The sequence below is a fragment of the Pteropus vampyrus genome, unplaced genomic scaffold (assembly GCF_000151845.1).
Source record: "Pteropus vampyrus isolate Shadow unplaced genomic scaffold, Pvam_2.0 Scaffold81, whole genome shotgun sequence".
Classification (NCBI taxonomy): Eukaryota; Metazoa; Chordata; class Mammalia; order Chiroptera; family Pteropodidae; genus Pteropus; species Pteropus vampyrus.
Window position 1 is genome coordinate 2,185,350 of NW_011888862.1, and position 22,763 is coordinate 2,208,112.

At 42.7% G+C, this 22,763-nt stretch overlaps 1 protein-coding gene across 1 annotated transcript in view; it reads left to right on the top strand.

Moving 5' to 3' along the window:
* FRMPD4 (FERM and PDZ domain containing 4) overlaps nucleotides 1-22,763 on the top strand; it is a 755,715-nt gene that overhangs the window by 652,051 nt on the left and 80,901 nt on the right. The window contains exons 6-7 of the mRNA XM_011363039.2: nucleotides 9,313-9,473; nucleotides 13,830-13,932. Of these exons, the coding sequence (XP_011361341.1) occupies nucleotides 9,313-9,473; nucleotides 13,830-13,932 (264 nt within the window). The remainder of the gene's footprint in view (nucleotides 1-9,312; nucleotides 9,474-13,829; nucleotides 13,933-22,763) is intronic.

Here is a 22,763-nt window from a genome sequence, read left to right on the forward strand (position 1 = left end):
CCTTTAGGGGGACAGGGAGGTCAGGGTTTTCTTCTTGCACAGGCAGTTTCTTAAGTAACTTTAATTCAAAATAATCAATATGCCATTGTGGAATATCTTCGGGCAGCCTGCCCTGGGCCCTGACACGAACTTCATTTTCAGGTTTCTAAAAATGCCACTGAATATTCCTGAAAGTGAGAGCTGGCCTTTTGAAGAGCCGTGGTGAGCTGTGTAATATCAATGATGTGTTCATCCTGTTTGGGCTCACACCGTTAAGTCAGGGACGCCCTGGATCATACAGAACAGAGATCTGCCCGTTGTTTGCTTTTGTACTCCTATCAGTAAAGGCTTTTGAACACGTACCCCTGGTGTATATTAATTTATTTATAATTTAAATATAGCTACTACTGTAAAGAATATATTATGGAGAGTATAGGCATATATAAGAAAGATGTTATAATGAGATGTTAAAATAAGATGAAATACACATTGTGATCACTTGTAAACATTTTGCTATCACTGCCGCATTAACAATTATGTAATATTTTAAATGACAGCAAAGCGATTGAGGATGCTTATTTATTTTCGGGCATCTTGGTTTCCCATTTCATTGAATAAAAATTTGAAGGTCTGGTTGCAAATTCAGCTTATTTCTTTACTTGGTTTTAATCATTGTCATTGGCGAAAAAAAAGAACCACAGACACATATGAAAAGGTAAATGGACAGTGTTTTGCCAGCTTGCTCATCAGATCATGAAATACTATTTTTCAATCCCATCTACGCAAACAATTTTGTTGACATTCAGCTGGAAAGTTTCTGTCTTCCTTGATGTCCCTCAACTGTTCTCACCAACCAAATGGAAAATGTTGTATTTTTCTATATTTAACAAATGAGTTCACAATCCACTGAAATTCTTCATTCGGCCAATTTTTAAACATATTAGAAAAATTCATTTCCAAGTTTTCAAAGGCTGCTGTTTTTATAGATACATGTTTGCGTAATTTTCAATACAACCAACACAGTGCTATGCTCGTTTCCAAACATCTGTTTCTCTACATTCTTGCCACAATCCAAATTTCTTTTATAAGATACTTTCTCATTTATTAATATAATATCTCTTTTACTCTAAAAATGTTTGACTTCATTGTCACCAGGTAGTCAATAACCCCTGTGTAGGACAAAAGATTTTCATAGCCACTCTACTGCACTGTCCTGGTTTTGTTCCCAAAGGAATCACATTGTTGACACGCTAAAGCACTTCCGTTTCTTTGGAGCCATTGCTTGCATGGAATTCCTTCAAGTGAGTGGGCGTCTCTCTATTTACCCTAGAACCCTTGTTTTGTTCTAGTCAAAGCTGTTCCATCATTTTATACTTTTGTATATTTGTGCTATTATCTCAGCATCCTAAATGTTATTTTATAATAGGTTCTGGTGTCTCATACAGCTAGACAATCAGAGCGTTTTTCTTGTGCAGAATGTTCTTTGATATTATCATATAAAACTTAGAATTCTTTTTATCGAATTCTTTAAAAAGGACTGTGGCGATCTCTCTATTGGATGGCATAAAATCTGTAAATTAATTTGAAGGGAACTGAAATCTTCATTTTCAGTCTACCCATTAAGGAGCAGCTTCATTTGTTTCAAACCCTCCTAGAATTCTCCAACAAGATTCCTCTAAACATTTTATGATTTGTAAGCTTAAGCTTTCTGGATTCTCTTGGCTTTTCAAGTGCTATGTAAGTTTCCAAGCTCAACTAAACAATTCTAGATCTTTAAATGCTCCTGATGTGTTTTTGGGAATTGACTGACGATGGCCTGTGGAATTGATTCCTGAAGGTTATGTTCTTCTGAACCCACAATATGCCTATCCGTGAAGGCAAAAAGCATGAGTCTCACTAGTTTTGTGAGCTGAAAACACATTATGTGCAGTTCTTAATGTTTATATTAAATTTAACTCATCTCCTGTGGCAGGATTCGGTTAGGCTCTTTTGAGTCCAAAAGACTGAGGCTTACCAGATTTGCCAAAAAAAAAAAAAAGTAGGGGCTGCGTATAAAAATTCCTATATTAGAGAGATTGAGTCCCGTGGACAGATGAGAATGGAAATGCAGTGGCCGACCCCCCAGCCTCTTGGGAAGCAGGACTGGGAGGTAGTTCCAGATGCGAGAAGCTTTAGGGTCCTTATTGGCAGGAGTCTAGGCTCTCCTAGCATGACGTCACTCCACCATGTGGGTTCTCTCCAAATTTCATCACATCTCTTCCAACTATGCTTTCTCCTTTCCCTCAAAGGTTCTGTTTACCTATAGTTTCTGTTTTCTCACATGGCACATATAAATTTTATCCCTAAACTCGTGTGTATCATCGTGTTATATTCCTGCTGGTTGGCAGTGCAAATATAATTATATCGAATATTCAAAAGGCCTGAGAATCTCTTCAGAGCAGAAATCCAAGCAGCCTTTGTGGCCTTCAGTTCATGTTACCTAATCCTGTAAGATGCCCTAGTCCAAGCTTGCGTGGTCCCCTGAAGTTCACCGATTCTGCCATTTCTCTAGGCTCAGCCTGTGTGTGGGTCTTGGCTCCCTGCTAGGCATACCACCAAGCTCTCCCTCCTGAAGTTTCTGCCACCTCCACGAGGTCCTGCCTTTGCCTCTTCAGCCACGTTGCTCAGACTTTCAGAAAAACAAATCTCTGGAAAGAGGGTTTCTTGCAGTCAGCTTTTGCTTTGGCCCTAGTAAATACATCTCCCTAAGGCAAAGGACTACATGAGACTTGCCCACCTTATTAGACCTGAGGGAGGAAAAAACTGAGAACCAAGAAAAAATTTGTTCCGTACGTTATTTTGCCACATATACCATCATAATTTTGACCTGCTGGAAACCTATCATGGGGTCTAACCTACCTTCCGACCTCTCTCAGTGGTAACCTGTCAACTGTAACAATACAGGCTTCTTTCTTTTTCCTTCCTACTTACATTCTTGTCCTGGGGAACTCTGCTTTGCGTAGCTTAGCAGTTTTGCTCGGAGCTTTTCTTATTAGGCTTCCTCACAGGCCACAATAGGGCTAATGAACTGTTGACCCTTGAGTTGGGAGCCACCACTGCCCAAGTCCAGTGAAGAATAGACTATGGGGGACCCTGTAGCTGCCATGTCAACAGGAACAATGAGGGCAGGAGTTTCCTTTGGAAGCATCTGTGGTATTTGTCCAGTGTAACATATTTAATCACGAATGGTGTGGGGAATAAGGTTGGTGGAGAGAGAATCCTTTTGGGATGTGGAATATCAAGGTTTTAAAATAATATTAAAAGCACTATTTACAGATTGGATGAGTGAGCTTTTGGTGCATAACCAACAATCCCCAAAGTCAGTGCTGTAAAACAATCATTATTTCTTATTCCTCATTCAGCTGGCCGGTCAAGGCTCGGGGGCTGGGCAGCTCTGCTCCCCTGGGCTTCTCACTGAGGTGCCGGTTCTGGTTGTTCCACCTTTGTCCATCCTGAAGGGACAGCAGCTACCTTGAGGTCTTCTCATGGTGATGACAGAGAAGCATGAGCTCATGGCCAACTACACAAGTGTTTTCACTTCTCACATCTGGGCTCCACCATGCTTTGGGCGGTGAGATGTGAGTGGAGTGAAGGAGGAAGAAATATGTACTGTGGGCAGTGAGGAGGCACTGAAAATTAACGTGGTATCCAGTGGCGAGCTACATCCTAGGAAGCAAATGAAGAATAATTCGGTCTACCCCCCAGACCAGTGCTACCAAGGTGGGAATATAATATATCTATGCTTAATGTTCTCATGTAGTCACAGCTGGCATTCCATGAAAGGTGACACCAACGGTGACCCTCTCAAGCAGCATTCAGGTACTCAGGAGTATAGATTCACTTATACTTTTTTTCCTTCCACTCCTAAGTACCCTGGTGTCCCACCTGCCACCATCTTTCTAGATTCCTTAACTCCACAGCAAAGGTAATAGCTTCTAAATTTGATTCTTCCTTCCAGAATTTTCCTACACAGCACATATCCAAAACAGGACCTCGCTGGCTTCAACGAGTACACGGGAAACTAGAATGATTTGAGGTTTTCTTACAGGGTGCTTCATACTAGTCACAGTAATTCTGTGCGATACATTGGATGTATCTGTCTTTTATTTCTGCTGAGGAAGAGAGGCTCCAAGGTTAAAGGAGAGCGCTTGCCTGCCGTCATGGGGAGTTAGGCAGCAGGATTACCGTCATTTCCTCTGAAACGAATCTGTCAGAAATGGGAAAATTGCTCATTCGATCTCTGGACACAGCTTCCACCATAATTAATATAGTCTGTGTTTTCAGATCATAGATTCCTGGCCTATCTGTGTGTGTGTTGGAGAAGGTTGGGAGCTGGGGCCAGAGGTTTATGTAGCTCATCAGTTGTAGTCTTCCAGTCTCAGCATCAGAATTCACTGAAGCATGTTCAGCAGATAAAAAAAACTCTGCTTTTTCAGCTCATTATAAAAGGACTCAAGCATCTTTCTAAAAAAATATTGCAAGGAGAGAGCCAAAAAGTGCTAGCCTTAATACAAAGAACAAAATGATATTTCATGGGGGAACGTTTTCTTGTAGATTCATTCCTGCTGGAAAAAAGACAGCGGTTGATTATTTTTAGATAATTTATTCTGAAAATATCACCTGTTGAGCAAGAAAATAATACCATCAGAAGGTTATCCTCAGTGCAAGCCAATCCAAAAGAATGAAAACATAAACAGCAAACACATGCTAGCACAAGCAGCGACCACAAAAATACGCATTTGTTGTATTTTAAACCTTATTTGGATGGGGAAACGACAATGAAATAAGAGGAACAAACTGTCAGATTCTCTGTTGACACACAGGATGGCAGTGTCTGAGATGAAAGGGCCTGCTCCTGTGTCCCACCCTTTCAACGTAATGAGTGCTTACTTTCCCCATGACCCGGCCTTCTTTCCAGCCCTGGGCTCCGTGTTCACTTAGTGGTCCAGGAACATGGTCAAGGAAGTCTTACCAACAGCGATTCGGTTGCTGGAGAACCTGGATTTTATTCTTCTTTTATTCTTCTGTATTCTTATACATATTGCCTCCTGTATATCAATTTAAATCTGTGTTTACCGTGTCCTTGATTTTGATATGATTTTTCAAATCGAAGGCCTCAGAGTTTCCCTAGGATTTCTGAGGCATTTCACTGAGCGTTGGGCTATAGGTATTTGAAACTTTATTGAGTTTGTTTTCATAATTTCAAGTTAAATGAGTTCATTATGTCTGAAACCTATTCCTTTTTATTCATTCAGTGACCCAAATCGATGAAAAGAACAGCTCTTGCTTTTCGAGTGCTTCATATGTGCCGGACATTTTGCTAAATACTTTATGTTTACTCATGCATCTAATTTTCACAACTGTCTTATGAGATCATTACTCTTATTTTCACCGTTTTCCAGATGAGGAAACTGAGGCACAGAGTGATGAAGTCATTCGTACAGGTCACACTGCTGGGAAGTGATGGGGCCAAAATTCAAATCCCAGGAGTCTGGCTCCAAAGTGTCGCTCCGAACGACCATCTCGGTTCTCAGGTTCACCCTATACCTGGGCATTTGTGTGTTTCTTGTGCAAACCAGAAAGTGTTAGCTCCTTGGAGAGAAAAATTCCTCATGCCATTTGGATACATCAGGACTTGCATTAGACAAGGTGCTCGTAGGTCGATCCTCACCGGAAACACCCTGTGTGTGAAGGAAGACGCCCCCTCCGAACACTTGTCTACCACTCACCTCACCACCTCCAGCCTCCCCCACCACTGACTGGCCTCCGGGCTGTCCCTTAGGCATGCTCTCACCAGGACCTTAGCACTGGATGGTCCCTCTGTTGGAAATGCTCCTCCCGCAGGCATTTCCGGGACCCCTGATATCACACTGCAGCACCCCCACCCACCAGCTCTCTATCCTCCTTCCCCATAGTAATTTTCTCCTTAGCGCTTATAATGACCTGATATGCCATAAATTTTACTAATTTATTAGTTTATTCTGTCTCTGAACACTAGAGTAAACATTGTATTTTTATTATTCTGCTTTTGTTCCCATCATGTCCCCAGAACTGAGAAGTCAGTGGGCGTTCGATAAACATTTGTTGATTAATGTATTGTGGAGTTGTTTCGGAGAAGTAAATAAACTAACATATGGAAAGCATTTCGGAAAATGCTTAGCATGAAATTAGTGTTTAATAAATACCAGGTATTAATAAAATAATAATATAATAGTTATTAAATGGGTAATGAATAAAAAGTTGAGACTATTACTTTATCATGTAATAGGAAGAGGATAATCAAGCTCCGGAAGATTTCAGGATTTTAACTTGCATTTACAATGGATGCTAGAGGCGACCTTTGGGATATCACCTGTGTCCCCTTTTCTTTATTGGGAAGGCAGGCCAGCACCCACCCTTCCCCGGGCAGGTGAATGGCCTCCAAACCTTGCCACACTTTGGAATCACCTGGGGAATCTTTTTAAAACTTGACCCTGGCTCCCACCCCCAGATACTCCGATGTCATAGGTCTGGGTATTAGAACTTCGTCATGCTTCCTGAGTGGTTCTGAAGTGTAGGAAAGCTTGGGAACCACTGCTGGAAGCTTTTCAGAGACCTGGCAGCAGCAGGTCTTCCCCAGTCGCCCTCTGCACTTGGAATTGAGAATTCTACCAGCCAGGGTTCAAATCTCTGTTCTGAAACACAGGTGACCATTAGCGAGTTACTTCACTTCTATGACTTTCCTTATTTCGAACATGTCTTCCGTGGATTGTGGTGCAAACTCAGAGCTCAGGGCCCGAATCTAAAACCATGGATTTCCCCTCCCTTTTCTCCTTTGTTCCATCTGGGGATAAGAGGGGACACTCATTTCCAAAGGGAGCTCAAGAACTGCACGCTCTGAGCTGGAGCTGTCTTACAGAGGGGTACAAGAGAACAGAACAGTGTCCACCCCCACCTCGAGTGGCCCCATTCTCCCCCAGGCACTCATAGCCATGCCTGTTTCAGGCCTATGAGGGATCAATGTCAGGGTGTCAGGTTCCCGCCCAGTGGGGCCTGATGTAGGAACATCAGACGCCCTCCCGGTGTCCTGGTTCCTGGCCTTGACTTCCCTACCTGCTCCGCATCTTAGGCCCTTCCTGCCCAGGGCCCCGTCCGAGGCTCCTGCTCTAGACACTGGGGTTCACTCTGCATCGGTTTTGCTGCTTTAATCAGGGTTGAATTCTGGTCTGCCAGGCCTCTGCATGTGACCCTCTGCCTACCGGGGTCTGCCCACCTCCCTTCATGCCAGGCGCATGAGCCACCTTGGTAGCCATATCTAATCTCTAGGTTCACAGAAACACCTGCAGTCCCCATCAGACAGACCCCTCGCTCTGAGCCCAGTTCTCCGCTTCTCTGAGCCTCGCTAGTTCTAGAGTGGTGGTGGGACATTGGGGATAGCACACGACCAGGGCCAGCTTCACGGGCATGCGACCCATGTAGTCACGCACGGCCCTAGGCTGGGTTCCACCATCTTGAGGTTCTTAATCGTGTTTGAATGAAGGGCCCCGCGGTTTCATTTTGCACTGTCCTTGCCAATTACATAACTGGTCGAGCGCGTGATACCTGGAATCAGAAGACCTGGTGTGAATAGTAGCTGGCTCACGCCTTGGCTCAGTTATTCTTCCTCTCGACGTTTGCAAAGAGAGGAGTTGGGTGAGCTCACCTGGCTCCATCGTAGGGGGGTTCTGAACATGAAATAAGATAACAGATGAGTGTCAGCACAACATGTTAGCTGTCAACTAACACTTCTCTTTGCCCTAACGTTCCAGATCACAAGCTGCTCAATCGAAAAGACATTTCCTTTCTGTTTGGAAGGGATTTCAAACTTTATTTTCCTAGTCAGTGATATATACCTAAAGGACGGATCCTGGAGGGTTTTCATTGATTTTTCTTCGCTCTTATTAATTACACAGAAGGACAACAGGATTCCTCCTTCTCTGCTTTTCTTCATTACATTTGAACAATATGTTGTCCAGACGGCACATAGAGTAGCATCTTTCAAGGTATTTAAAAATGATCTGGTTTTACTTATTGAAGAAGATTAGAGAGAGAGAAAATTGCATTAAGTCTATGTCGTCGAAATAATCTTGGCTTACATTACTTTAAGGAGATTTCTAGAGTCCATACTAATAACTCTTCCCTCCGAAGGAGTCTGCCTTGGCTAATGTGCACAAGTGAAGACTTCATTAACTGTCACCGGAGTTGGTTTTTGATCTGACGCGTTGGCACACCAGCCATGGGCCCTGAGTGACAAGAAGCTACTATTTCGATCTTAGTTTCCTTACTGGGAAATGAAGAAAATAATACCTTCTCTGCTCCCTCATTCTCAAGATTGTTTCATGGCTCAAAAAGACATTTGTGGAAGCATTTATTTAAAAATTTGTCAAAAGCTAAAAGCATTTCAAGTTTACATTATTGATAAAGATTTCTGAAGTTTAGGTGTTAACAAAAAGATTCATTTAAATCACTTGAAAATTTCTCCAGAAAAGAAATGGCAAAGTTTAATTTTTCAACTTCTTTGGAAAGGAAGAATGTATTCGACACCAAGATAACCTACTACCACCAAAATGATCCCCGTCACTTCAATTTCCCTGGAGCCAGAAGCCATGCACGTTACCTACCCAATGTCCATAACTCTTTGAGGTTCTTTCTCAGCATATCAGTTATAATTTGACAGTTTTCCACAAAGAAATACCTTTTCTTTTACTTTTAAATTTCATTATTTAAAATCCACTTTGTGCCAGGCACTGTTCTAGACACCTGGAACAGATCAGTCAACGAAACAAAGCTCCTTGCCCTTGTGAAGCTTACATTCTAATGTGGAGAGCAAAACAGTAAAAACAAGCATAAAAATGAGTCTATTCCACAAGAACGTAACAAAGGAATAAGGCCAAGGGGGAAAAAAAAAAGGTAGAAGAGGGTAAAGGCATCTGGTTGGGGGGGAGTAGGGTTGCGTTCTTAAAGTATGTGACGAGGATAGTCCAAGAAGGTCACAATTGAGCAGACTTGGGAGATGTGAGGGCAAGCCATACAGGTGTCTGCAGGACAAGGATTTCTGTTTAGGGGAACAGTCAGTTCAAAGACCTAAAGCGGACATGGGCCCTTGTTTTTCCAGAACCAAGAAGGCCACCCAAGAAGCATGACTATGGGTCTCCCGACACTTTTCCCACTTTCCACCAAACAGAGAAGATTTTGAAGCTGGAGAGAATGTGATTACTAGGTGATGGCCCAACTCACATTGATGCCCCTTTTCTCTTGTGTGTGCTCCTCTCACAGCCCCATGACACAGGCGATCCCATTTGACGACCCTCGGTTAGAGAGCTGCCAAATCATCCCTCCTGCCCCGCGGAAGGTGGAGATGCGGCGGGACCCTGTCCTGGGATTCGGCTTCGTGGCAGGGAGTGAAAAGCCAGTGGTCGTTCGCTCTGTCACACCAGGTAAGCACCCAATCCTGCTCCTCGGTCTCCTGGGACCACCCGTCACACCCTGCCACAATGACTACTGTTCAGTTTCATAAGTTTCATACTGTTCCCCTGCAGGCCGCGGAGGCTAGTTGAGTATTCCTAACACCTAGATGGAGTCGGACCACTGGAGGGACAAAATGGCTCTGCAAACTAGGTTTAGACTACCAAATCCAATATCTCCTTTGACTTAGAAAAACACTGATCCATCATTTGTAACCATGGAAATGGCCCATTTCTTAATGTATGAATGGAAATAATAAGAGGCAGGCACTGTACTGTATTTAGTAAGCTCATGATGGTCTCCTTAGTAATCAAAAAGCAGGCAGTGGTATTTAAGTTATCGTAGGATTTAGTCATTGGCGTGGTTGGATTATTGTACAAAGATGCTCTCCCTTCCCATCCCACTAGAGGCGGAAGGTATTTCCTCATCCCACTGCTCTTAGGCTGGACCAGGGACTGATTTTGGCCAATGGCATATCAGCAAAGGTGACATAAGCTAAAGCTTGCAATATGCTTATGCATTTGAACTTATTTCTTGGATTTCTGCCGTGGCCGTGAGAATTTCCCTCAAGTGGTTGCTACCCCTACAGCCTGAGCCCCAAAATGAACACTTAGGACAGCCAGCCTACAGCCTAGATCTTAGTACAGCCTGATCTGCAGTGTGACGCAGAACTGCCCGGCCGAGCCTGGCCTGGATCAGTCAATCTAAAGACCCATAAGCATGAGAAGAAATGATTATTGGATACCCTACTGAGTTTTGGGGTGGTTTATCATACACAATAAACGCTGACTGATACAGTGCGTGTTAAATCCCTTAAATTCTACAGTACGATCAGATAGTTAACGTACTGTGTCGCAGTCATGCTCGTTAGAGTGTACAGATGTTCCACAGTTGAATGTAATGCGCTATGATCCAGTTGCCTGCAGTGGGCTGCCTTTGCCTTTTCCGGGACAATGTTCTTTTAATTATTCATTTCTTATACATATTTATGTACTTCTTTTAATGGACTTATATTGGATTTATCTTCGGACCAAACGAAGCCATCTTCTGTGCTGTTTCTCTCTGGGATTTCGCAAATGAGTAGCAGAGTTCAGTAGTAAAGAACACAGACTCTGGCATCAGACCGCCTGGGTTTGATGGATTCGAATCCTGTCTCTGCTCCTTATTAGATTTTTTAGCTTCCGTGTTAACGCTCTAGCATTTCAGTTTGATGTAACTTCTCTACATTATGTGGATAATGAAGATCATAGTAGTATCTACCTTATAGGGCGAGGGAGCGAATGAAATACGTTGAACATACTTATTCTGTGATGTTTATTCTTATTAAACCCTAAAGTATTTGGGCAGCTGAGTTTGTCAGTTAAGAGCAATGAAAGCCAACTAAGTGAGCTAATACAGATTTTTTGAAGTTGATTTAATTTTTCAGTTTTTTGTTATTTTGATTTAATATGCCCCAGGGTGAGCACCACAGCTATAGTCAAACCCTTTCAACTCGTGCAGACAAGAATCTGTTTCCTTTTTTCTCCTACCGTGGCCTCGCCAACACAACTTCTTACTCTGCCTGCCGAGCTTTTGATTTCATTAGCTATAGATCATATTTTAGTTCTCTGTGTAGAGTTGTTGAGCTTGATGCCGTTGAGAATTTTATCCTCAAAACAAAAGAGATTTGTCGCTTTTTATTAAAATAATACGTACGCTTCATGAAAAATACAATGCGGTAGATAATATAGAGGAGAAAGAGAAAACAAAAAACCAAATCACTTGAGCACCTACCGCTCAGAATTAAGCATGATTAATGTATACACAGAGAGCATGAATATAGTAGGTGATTCCATGTGTACATACACATAATATTGTACAGACACGTGTAGTATTATACGTATATGTATACCCATATTTTTTTCTAAATGGGATCACATTTGGCACGCTCTTTTGTACTAGTGCGACATTTTGACATCTCTGGTTATGAGATTCTTTCAAGGAGGTGTCCTCCTGGGAGTTGACTAGAGATTTCAAGTCTTATTTTTCAATCTCCTGGATCGCCTCCCCGTTCTTTCAACCTCTTCCCTTCCTTGCCCTCAACGCTCTTTAGCTTCAGATACTAAAACGTAGTGCTAGACAATTTTGAGAAGAGTAGGAAAAAGAGAAAACAGAGGTCAAAGATTACTGTTTCCAGTCATTTTTAGGAGTGAAAATTCTGCTCAAATAAACAGCGTCTATCATAAAAATGACTCTACTGACGTTCCGAGTGATTTCAGCAGCGTGACCAGATTTTCTATGCTAGACAACCCAGGCTTTAGACGAAAGGGCACGAGATGATTCTCTGATATGTGCCTCTGCCTCATACTTTGGAAGGAACTATATGTTGCTCTCTCTAGAATTTTTGATTCAAATCTCTTGATTAAACATGAATATTTTCATTTGATGAAAAAAATAGGTCTCAAATATGAATATGTCCTGTTAACGAGCAAGTGCTTTTCTCATCAGAGTAGTTAACATCCATCATCCAAATAATTATTTTGAAAAATGTTCCGTATTTGACCAGCATTTGATTTCTAACCGTTTGTTTGACTGAATTGGAGTGATTGCTTGAACATTATCCAATAGTTATAAAAAGTCTCCCAAAGGATTTTCAGAATTCCTTGTGTGTGCAAACACTGACACTTAGTTCCCACAGCTTGAAATGAACATCTCCTGTCATTGATATGGGAACATGTTAAGGTTCCCCCCACTTTTCTTACTCCCCAGAAAGAAGATAAGTTTTTGTTCGAGGATGATTTGCTTGAGTGACACATATGCGAAGTGTCTGGGTGGGTTGAGAACAACTGAATGACTTCGAGTTCCATGTTCTGGGTATGAAGTGTTCATTTCAATTACTAAATAAAGTAATAGTGACAATATTTGAAGCCTAATGTGTCAGCTGCTCCCGTTACCCACTGACAGACCTCTGGAAATAAAGTTAAAATTATAGCACCATGTCCTTATTTGAAAAGAAAATACATTAAACGTGAGGATGTTCCAGGTAATTAAAGTTATTTGTTTATAGGTTTTATTTCATGTAGATGTGTGCTTCATGCAACTGTGGCGTTAACTTTATGTGTCAAGAGACCTGACAGCGACCAGCTTTTGAGCTATAGATGCGAGTTCAAAAGAGATATCGGCCACCCTTAACTTGGAAGAATCAAGTCTTAAGCTGAGACTCAGTCCTACACTTGCAGCCAATTCTTTAACCCGTGTGAGCTTCAGTTATCTCATTACACGGAAGGGATTATAGCATTCAGGGACGTTAGTAGGCAGAGAATTTAACCCATTGCCTGGTGCGTAATAAAGCCCAGCAAATAGTAGTTCCCTACCTCCTCCTTGGAAGAACAACTGAAAGAGAGAAAAGCAGCCCCTGACACCAGGAGCTGGCAGGCGCTCACAGCCGGGCCTGGGTGTTCTCCTGTTGACTGTGAACAGTTTCACTCGACATGAGCATCAGACAAGGCCTCCCACTGACTGTGATGGATCAGGACCAAAACAAGCGTTCTCTGTAATCACAGGTGACCACAGACACATCTAAGCATCGTCTGCCCCACGAAAATGACCTAACAGCCCATCTCCCAGCTGAGAGGAGTGACACCTTTCTCAGTCCCAGCTGCAGCTGTGCTTCCCTCCTCCCATCTGTCAGACAAGAATTATTAAAATGTTCAGATCCAATTACCCTGACTTCCTGAGAGCAAACCCCCATTTCCTTGAACGCTCCCCAGTCATAATGGCTAAGTAAATGCAACTTTGTTCCACCCGTGGTGTGCCCAGATTGTCTTTCGCACCTGTGGGCATCAACACAGCTGATTCGGCTACCTGTTGGGGGAATACCATCTTCTAGAAGTCGTAATACTCAAAGTTTGGCCACTGGACCGGTAGCACAAGCAGCCCCTGGCAGCTTGTGACAAATGCATTATCTCATCCCGTACCCTCCCAACCTACTGAATCAGTCTGCAGGCCAACAAGGTGTCCCGGGTGACGTGTGTGCCCGGTAAAGTGTGAGAAGCACCACGAGGCCTCTGAGTCTCAACCTTGCCTGGGAGATTTTAGAGAGATGTTAATGCCTGAGTCCCGCCTCCCAAGATCTGATCCAGTTGGCCAGGGTGTGGCCTGGGCCTCGGGCTCGTCCAGAGCTCCCAGTTCTTTCTCAAAAAGCACAGATGTCAAGAATGCCCAGGTGGGGCTGGATTTGGTTTTTTGCCCATAGCACCATTTGCTTACAGTGAATTGTGATCAGGAGCGGAGGCTGTCGATGGATCGGCAATGGTCTTCTCATCACACTCACTCTCATTTGTGTCCAGGTGGCCCCTCGGAAGGCAAGCTGATCCCAGGAGATCAGATCGTAATGATCAATGATGAGCCCGTCAGCGCTGCACCGAGGGAACGGGTCATCGACCTGGTCAGGTGGGTCACTCAATTTCCTGTCCTCCTTCCTGCTGAGGAGGCTGCTGCACAGCTCTGAAGCCTCATCCAGCAAAGGAAGGGCTTCCTGGGGGCCAGCTTAAGACAGAAACGCAAGCCCTCACATTTACCTTGAAAATGCTGGTGTATACAGATGTGTGCTCCATTAACCAGAAAACACCTAATTGCTGATTCTGCGTTTAGCATTCTGGGTGCGCGTACTTCAGCTGAAATTTGTTTTTGACTCTTATTTCAGTCACTATATCCAAAGGTTGCGTTTTATTTTCTTTCCAAAATTACTAACACATTGATATTCCGTAATCAAGAAGATCAAATGCAATTCCTGAATTCAGTCTAAGTGATGAGTAATTTTATATACATAATCCCATAGCTACAAAAACATACAGTTCACTGATTTTTCCATACTTGACTGAGTGATTCATTAACTGAGTTTTGAAATCATCAACTCAGGCAAAAGGATAATTGGGTCAACGCTAGGACAGTTTCAAACGTGTTTGGTTGCTTGGTTCAGTTTTATCATGGATGTAAATCATTTGTTGTGTGATATTCTTAATGGGGGTCCAGAAAATATATTTCTTGTGATGTTAAAATATTGGTCAAGAATCTTAGAAGCCTACTGGAGTTACACTCACTCAGCGCATTTAAGGCAAAAAGGCCGTCTAGAAGTTTTCCAAATGAAGCTGTGCCTATTATATGAAAGAATGCACGGGTCAGAACTCTTTAAACTGAGGAAGAGATCTATCATGTCTGCTCTCTCATAACGAAAAGGACATCTGTTACTTTGGGGGAGGCATTAGGCAGAGTATTTCTGGGGTTTTCCAGAGGAAGTTTTTTTCTCAAGCCTAGTTCAGCTTCTGCTTCACAGAGACACGACGGTTGCTCCTGCATCCTTGGGAGAAAGAGAAACGGAGGGCACTCACTTGTAGGGTGGCCAAGCATGGAAAGGCCCACGTCCCAGGAAAGCCCTCAGTCCCAGGACTGTCGGTCCCCCGACTTTAGTCGAGGCCTAACACAACGGGGCCTTCACAGCTGGCTGCAAAGTCGCACCTGTCCTCGTAGGGCATCCAGTTCTCAAACGGTGTTCCTACACAGGAGCGGGCACCAAGGCTCACGTCATATTCATCCTGTGTCAGGAGGGAGATGTGTGTGGGTGTCAGTGGGAACATCACTCATCAGGGCAGGCTGTGAGCCTGATGGGCTGCCCTCCTAGAGTGCCATGTCTGGGCCCGATGGCAGATCACGCGGTCATTTTGTTTTCCCCTGGGCATGTGCCTCTGTGATTAGTCCTATTGATTTCTGTGCCTGGAGGATGACAGAAGAAATAAAATATCTGTGTTTGGGTTTGCTGTGACTGAATTGCCTGCTGCAGGACAGAGATGGAGAAAAGCTATCTAAAAGTGTGATCATTTCCTAGCCATCCTTCCGGGGGCGTTTAGAAAGATTTTTTTTTCCCCTTCTGCTTTAATGTATTATGGAAGAAAAATGGCGTCTCTGTAAACAAAAGTCTCTCTAGGACTTCATATGTAATGGAGCTCAGTGAAAATTTGTTGAATAAATGAACCAATTAAAACAGGGTAGCGAATGACAGCTTGCAGCCCAGATCCAGCCTGCCACCTGTTTTGCACAGCTCATGAGCCAAGAATGGTTTCTTACCACTTTTGAAGGCTTGGAAAAAATAAAAGAAGAATATTTTGCGACACATGAAAATCATATGAATTTCAAACTTGAGACTTCAAACTTCAAACTAAAGTTTTATTGAAAAACAGCCATCCCCAGTCATTTACATATTGACTATGAATGCTTCCCACGACAATAGCAGAGTCAAATACTTGCACCAGAGCCCTGTGGCCCACAAATACTACAATATTTACTCTGTGGCCATTGACAGAAAAAGTTTGCCAAGCTTTAGGAGCTATGAAGGTAACCAACTGCATTTTTTTTGGTTAAGCCAAATTAGACTAAAACCTCAGATAATACACATAGAGAATTTCTCTCAAACTGGGCTTGTGATTACTGCAAGATTCTCACATACTTGATAAAGAGATTGTGGTTTTTAAATGGGTCGACTGGAAAACATGGATGCTTTTTAAACACCACGAACTACTCTGGGTACATAAAACTCTCTTTCCCTTCTCAAGGCCTGGCCCCTCTGGATTGGAGGTCAGCGGGGCAATAGGACAGAGAAAGTCGAGGGCTTCTCGCAATGCTCTCTGTGGTGAGAGCCCTCTCTTGGTGACCGGTAGCTGCTCCTCTGACTAGCGTTGGCTGTCGACACCCTTCATGTCGCTGGTAGCTACATGCTGGCTCTCCTGTGAAACTTACATGCGAGTTCTTTGGTGGCAGGAGGGGAGGGCCCCCTGAGGAGCCACCCTGCCACACGGTAACGTACATGGATGGTCTGGCTGAGGGTCTCCTGTGTAAGGTGCCTGCAAGACCAGCTGCTCTTCAAGATGTCCACTTGACCACATCACAGCGGGGAGGAAGGAAACTCTCACCAATCACAGCCCTTCCAACCAGGTGACAGTTCTCTCTCCCACCCTTTCTGGCCTTCTCACGCAGACTGGGGAGGGAGGGGGGAGCAGGAGGAACCCGTGGCTGGCAGTAGTTGATCGCATCGCGCCTCCTCCTAGAAAGTTCTGGGGGATCCCGCTTGTTTGCCCCTCACTTTAGAATGTGGTCTGAGTGTCCATTGGCCAGTATATCACTGATAGGTCACAGTCTAAATCTGGAATGTAGCTCGTTACAGATCAGGTAACCTGGATTCTAAGTTCCATGAGAAAAGAGAACTTGTCTGGGTTGCCTCCTGCCGTGTCTCCATGACCTAGCCCAATGCCTGGCTCATGGGGGGGTGCTCAGTGACAATGTGTTCAGTGAGTGACTGGGGGAATCTTCAGACTTAAAGGAATTTTACTAGTGAAAAAAAAAAACACATAGGCCTTGGATGTTACTGAGGTGGCGAGCATGTCATCCTAAAATGGACTCTTTTAATCTCAGGACAATAAATTTATCTTTATAAAAGTGGCAAGTGACTTTATTTTAAGCAAATAAATCTAAGCACAATGACACTGCAGTTCACAGAGTTGCAATGCAGCTGGTTGTGGAGTTCTTATTGTCACCAATACCTTCAAATTCATTAAACCAGAATTTTGAAATAATAATGTATTTCTCACTAACGAAAAAGTGCATGCATTAGAAAAATTTCCTGTGCTTTCCCATCAGTTTAGTCATCTGTTTGCCATATGTATACTAACCTAGAAATTTAGCTCTTATATATTAATCTCTTTTTTATTGGGCTTCTCGGCCGATATGTGTGTTAACGTCTATATCTTACACAAGATAAATTCCCTTTCGATTATAATAAAATACCCCATTTTCTTAGCCACCGAGGAAATTTGGAAAAACACTCATCATTTTAATAGCACCATAAAATTCTCTCTTTAAAAATTGGCATCCGTTTACTTGCTTGAGTGCTTTAGTTTTGTTTTGTTCTTTTTTTTCTTCCATTTCAGCATTTGCTCATGGATCATTTTTTGTTTCTAGATACATTTGTGTTTCTTTGTGGATTATTTTCCTTATTTGATTGCTCTATTATAGAATTTTTTTTTTCTTGAGAAAATGAAAGAGTTTCTTGGAGACCAATTTACTGCTATAGTAACCACATTTGGGTTTTTTCCTGGATCTTCAAAAAGAACTATAATTGATGCACTGAAATTAGACAAGTTTCGTTCATCTCATAGTTTCTTAAGTTAACCCTAACTCATACTTTCTAGTGGTTGAGGAACAAAATCTTTGAAGAGTTCATGCCCTTTGCAAATTACCAGAGCTTTCTTCTTTAGAAGTATCCAAGGATAATTTCCCTTGGCTTTTCACAATTAGACAAATTAACTTAAGACAGTCTCCAAAATTTTATTTTAGAAAATTATGGGTTATAATTTCTCATAGACATTATGAATCATGCCGCATCTCCCAAGGCTAGGCAACCCAATTAAATTTATTGGAATTTAACAATTGTTGAGCATTAACTAGGTAGCAAATGTCCTGTAGGGCACTGGGGATGTATAAATACCTGAAACATGATTCCTGCCCTCGAGGAGGAGACCTCTAATTAATTGCACTATATTTATGACTGTGCAAGTGGAGGAAGTGTGAAGGAATGCGGTGATGGCGGTAAGGGATAGCCATTGATCCTGAGTGGCAGGATTTATGCATAGAGGAAGGTATGTAAAGTAGATCCTCCTTTGTCCCTGGAAACCCTAGACCCTCCTGATGAACACTTGCTTTCCAACCTGCAGATGCAGGAATATCCATTTCCTGGATGGCTGTCATGAACCGCAACCTCAAAATTTGCTTCTGCCCTTCCTCAGTTGCCCCTCCAAGGTGGCATCAGAAATGTCCTGGCTCGTGTTAGACCAGAAGCACTCATCTTTTGGAGATTGGAGATCCATTTGAGAATCCGATAAATACCGTCGATTTATTCCTCCACCCAGAAAAATCCACGTGTATAATATCAGAATGTCCCTTGACCACCACCTTCCTTGCCTTGCTAATTTCCTTTTTAGAGCCCTGGCAGCAGACTGGATATGCTGGCTCCCTTCCTCACCCTTTGTCTCTATCAAAAAGTAACATTGAAGAGCCAAGTATACGAGCAACTCAGTCTTACCCCTTTCCATCATGCCACTGGAAGCTGAGGGCTGCCCACCCCATAGTAAGAAGGCACAAGGGTAGAACTGGAAACTAGTCCTTCTCCCATCCTTTGTACTAGAGCAGCTAACTGTCCCTCTGACTGTCTTCTCTTATTACCTAAGTTGGTTGTTCCTGCCAATCTAATGAATGAGTAGTGCTCTAGCTATGGCTGCCTCTGTGGAAGATTGCCCACATCTATCAGCCCTTCTGTACTAATTCCCTGGGGGTTGGAGAGCGTTTCTGGGGAGGAGCTGGGTTCTTCTGATAAGAAAGTAACTGTAATAAGGTATAAGAATAGATAAGTTACTAATCGTTCCTGTAATTCACAAAGGACAAACCCACTACATTTTCGTGACATTCCATTTACCTAAGTAACTAAATAACTCATGCCAAGCAATGTACAAATTTCACTTGAAGACCAGAAAGATTATTCCAACAACCCTAACGAGAATGCTCAGAAGGAGCATTCATGACTTCCTGAAACAGATACATTCCCACAAATGACATGAGCCACTCACCGCCACGATCAAGTTCAAAGCTTCGTGTGTAACTTGTGAAGGTCACTTTTTTGACACTTCAGGAGAAAAAAAAAAAAGAATATTATTGATGGCATCCCAACAGATAATGATGATGAGAGTTAACATGTATTAAGTCCTTATTATACATTAACCCTCTGCTAAACCGTTTCATTCCTTAGTATCGAGACCAGCTAATACTTACCTGGTGCTTATTATGCCCTGTCCTCAGTACTTGTTGTATGTTAACTCATTCAGTCCTCACAACGGTGAATGGGTTCAATGGTTACCTCTAATTTAAATATGGGGAAACTGAGGCACACGTGCCCAAGATCCCAAAGCTAGTAAATGGTGGAGTGAAACCCAATCTGGCTCCTGGGTGAACGCTCTTAACCTGCTCATCTCTATATTCCTTACAACAACCCTGCGAGCAAGTTGATTGTTGTACCCAAATTACGGAGTGGAAATTGAGGCTGAGAGAGGTCGAAATCCTTCCTCAACCTCAGCACTTGCTCAGGGCAAGGAGGGCGGTGTACAGTGAGAGTAGAAGAAAGCCGATACAGATTACTGGGACGTGGTGATCCAAAGGGGACAGACCGAGCTATCTGGCATATCAAGTCCTTACTTGATCTGCCCAGAAAACAGCAGAGCTGCAATTGAGCTCTAGAACCTGGGTTTCAGCATCCGCACCCCATAGACATTTTCATTCTTAGCTCATACACAAATAGCCTGTCTCTCTTCTCCCAGGTTTGCAAAGTAAGTTGCCTTGATCTTGGTAGGAAGTGCTCAGGACTACCTGCTTGTCGCAGTCGATGGGAGACTGGCAAGTTTAATAAGAGCAAAATAAACCATTTAGAAGGGACCCATCTAAAAATTAGATCTCAGCTCGTCTGTCTTTTCATCAGTCCCTTTTCATCAGAATGATGATGGAAAGTCAAGTCAGATCATGTTCCAGGGCTACTGTGTCTGCAAAAGAATATATTAAGAAGGTCACCTTCCTGTCTAATTTCAGCTGGGCTTAGATGCATAACGGTGCTGCTTAGTAAAATAACAAAGCAAAGACCATCTACCGAGCATCCGGCATATAAAATATGCATGATGATGTACGATATAATAAGGCCTTATTATAGTAAGACCAGCAAGCAATTTCAGTGAAAAACACACACACAAAAGAACAGCCCCTTGGTATGCTGACACTACAAATTGTGGTCTCACCTAATACACTTGCAGTGTCCACGTTTTCTGACAATTGCAAATTACAGAGCCTGGGGAGAAAGAGGTCAGTGATTCTAGAAAATGTAATGTGTGGGAAAACATTCTAATAAGAATAAAATTGAAAAGGGGATTTGAGTCCATTGTTCACAAAGGATATAATGACATATAATGGTGGAAATTAATAAGAAAAATGGCTTCACCCAGATTATTTTAATGTCCCTTAGATTTTGTTAATGACCCACTTTCATTAAATCTCTCCATTACTGTAGATGCTTTTATGCGACTCACGTATGGAAAATGACTGTTGAAGATTAAAGAACCAGAAAAAATTTGAAACTAGGGCAAGTTTTCAATGATCTCACATGGTCGACACTACTGAATGTCTTAACGTCGTATTTGTATTAAGAAAAACACGGAAGGAGATCACTATTGGCCTTATGCCATATTCTATTAAACCTTTAGAACTACAAAATTTGTAAATTATTTCATGCCTTTTCTATAAGTAGCTGAAAAGACCCTCCAAAACAGTCTTTTTGAGCCTGTGATCGGAACATGCCCAGGACTAAAGTAGAAGTCTCATTTCCCAGAGATCCCAGAAGGGACTCAGGAGCTCAAAGGCAGAGTGTACCTTTACAGACAACACAGTGCGTGTGGTGGGCAAGAATCTCAGGCCACACACTCAGATGTGTACGTGTATCATTATTTATCTATGAACTGTAATAATCCACATTTTATTCCAAATCCCCTTCCTAACGTATGGTCAGTTCATCCCATTTTCCATAGTACTGAGTCTAAATTTAGGGAGAATGGTTTAATGAGAAGAAGTGTTGGGTGAGGTGATGTGTATTCGCCCTTAGGCCACATCATCCATCTCTCTAGAATCCGCTGAGATATCTTCATACCCATCTGGTTCACCTTTGATCACTCACCTAGGCAGGGAGCTACTGTGTCATCCCTTGTTCACCACTGTCAGCCCTTCCTTAGCCATTTCTCTGTTATCTTGGGTGCACGTGCCCTTCCTTAGCTGTACTGGGATGTAGGATCATCTTAGGGCTAATTCCTTCTGGGATCTTGTCACCTTCTCAGGGTTTTAACTAGGAAAGAAAGCACGGGTCGTTGCGCCCTTTAATCCCACGAGGCTATTTGGGTGTTTCCAACTGATTCTTTCTGAAGGATCAGTCTTCTGCAAAGGGGAGCGTGCCTGTTCTTTCTCAGGTATCCACAAGTCAATGTTCTTCTGCTTGCCCTAAGGTTCACTCCATCTCCCCATCCCCTGCCAAGTCCCCGTTCTGGAGTGGACGAAGCTTTACTTTGATTTATTGAATATCTTTCCTAGCCTGTAGTTTTTACTCTTTGTTCCTAGAACCTAGCCATTTCTCTACTTCTGTAACAACTCGGTCTCGAGGTGACGAGTGTTACGTGGTCTGCTTGAACAAATGGGCAAAGAAATAGACCTCATAAGAGCAAAGAAATGGGGGTGTGGGAGTGGGAGGGCAACATGGGTAAATATTTCAAAATATTATCCTGCTCCCCGATAAAAAAACACACAACCTAGAAATCAGAAAAATATGAATTCAAATCTTATCTCTGCAATGGATTGGCTGTGTGTGACCTTAGGCGGAGATGTAAATTTATATAATCCTCATTTCTTGACCTATAAAATGAAGACCTACCTCATACAGTTGTAAGAATTAGACAAAATATAGTGGGTAAAGCCCTTAACAGAGTAGGAGCACGCGATGAGGTCTTAATAAGTTTGAGTTGTTGTTGTCTTCATCAAGGTAATCATCAGCATCATCACCGCAGCTGAATGATTGTGAATAAATCGCTTAAATCTCAGGCTCTCAGTCTCCTAGTCTTTAAATGTAGGTAGAAATTTGCATTTCTAGCCTTTATCTAAGGATCCAATGAGATAATGCACATGAGAGCACTTTGTGACTTGTAATCCATTGGGTCATGGTGTCAGATGTTGTCATTATCGCTCTTAAAGTTGCAGAGTAGAGAACTGGAGCACAAACCCTGGTATTCAGTCAAAACCAGTGAGGACCTAGGTAGAAATCTAGTCTTTTAGGATGACAACAACCTGAGCAATGATTAAAAAAAAAAATACCCTGAAACTCAGGGTTTGCAAAGACAGCCAGGGTCCACCCCAGGGATGCTAGAATCCAGCAGTAATTGTCACTGAACTTGACTTGGGGGACCACATAGGTATGCAGCAGTGTGATAACGCAGTGGCTGGAAGAAGAGTGATTTTAGTGTTGTCATAGGGGGTGTGGAACGATTCAGGGGCTATTGGCATGTACCTGGCCGAGGTTGAGATTAAGTGAAGAATGACATAAATCAAGAGTCAGAAAACTCTCTGCAAAGGACCATATAGTAAATATTTTAGTCTTTGCAGGC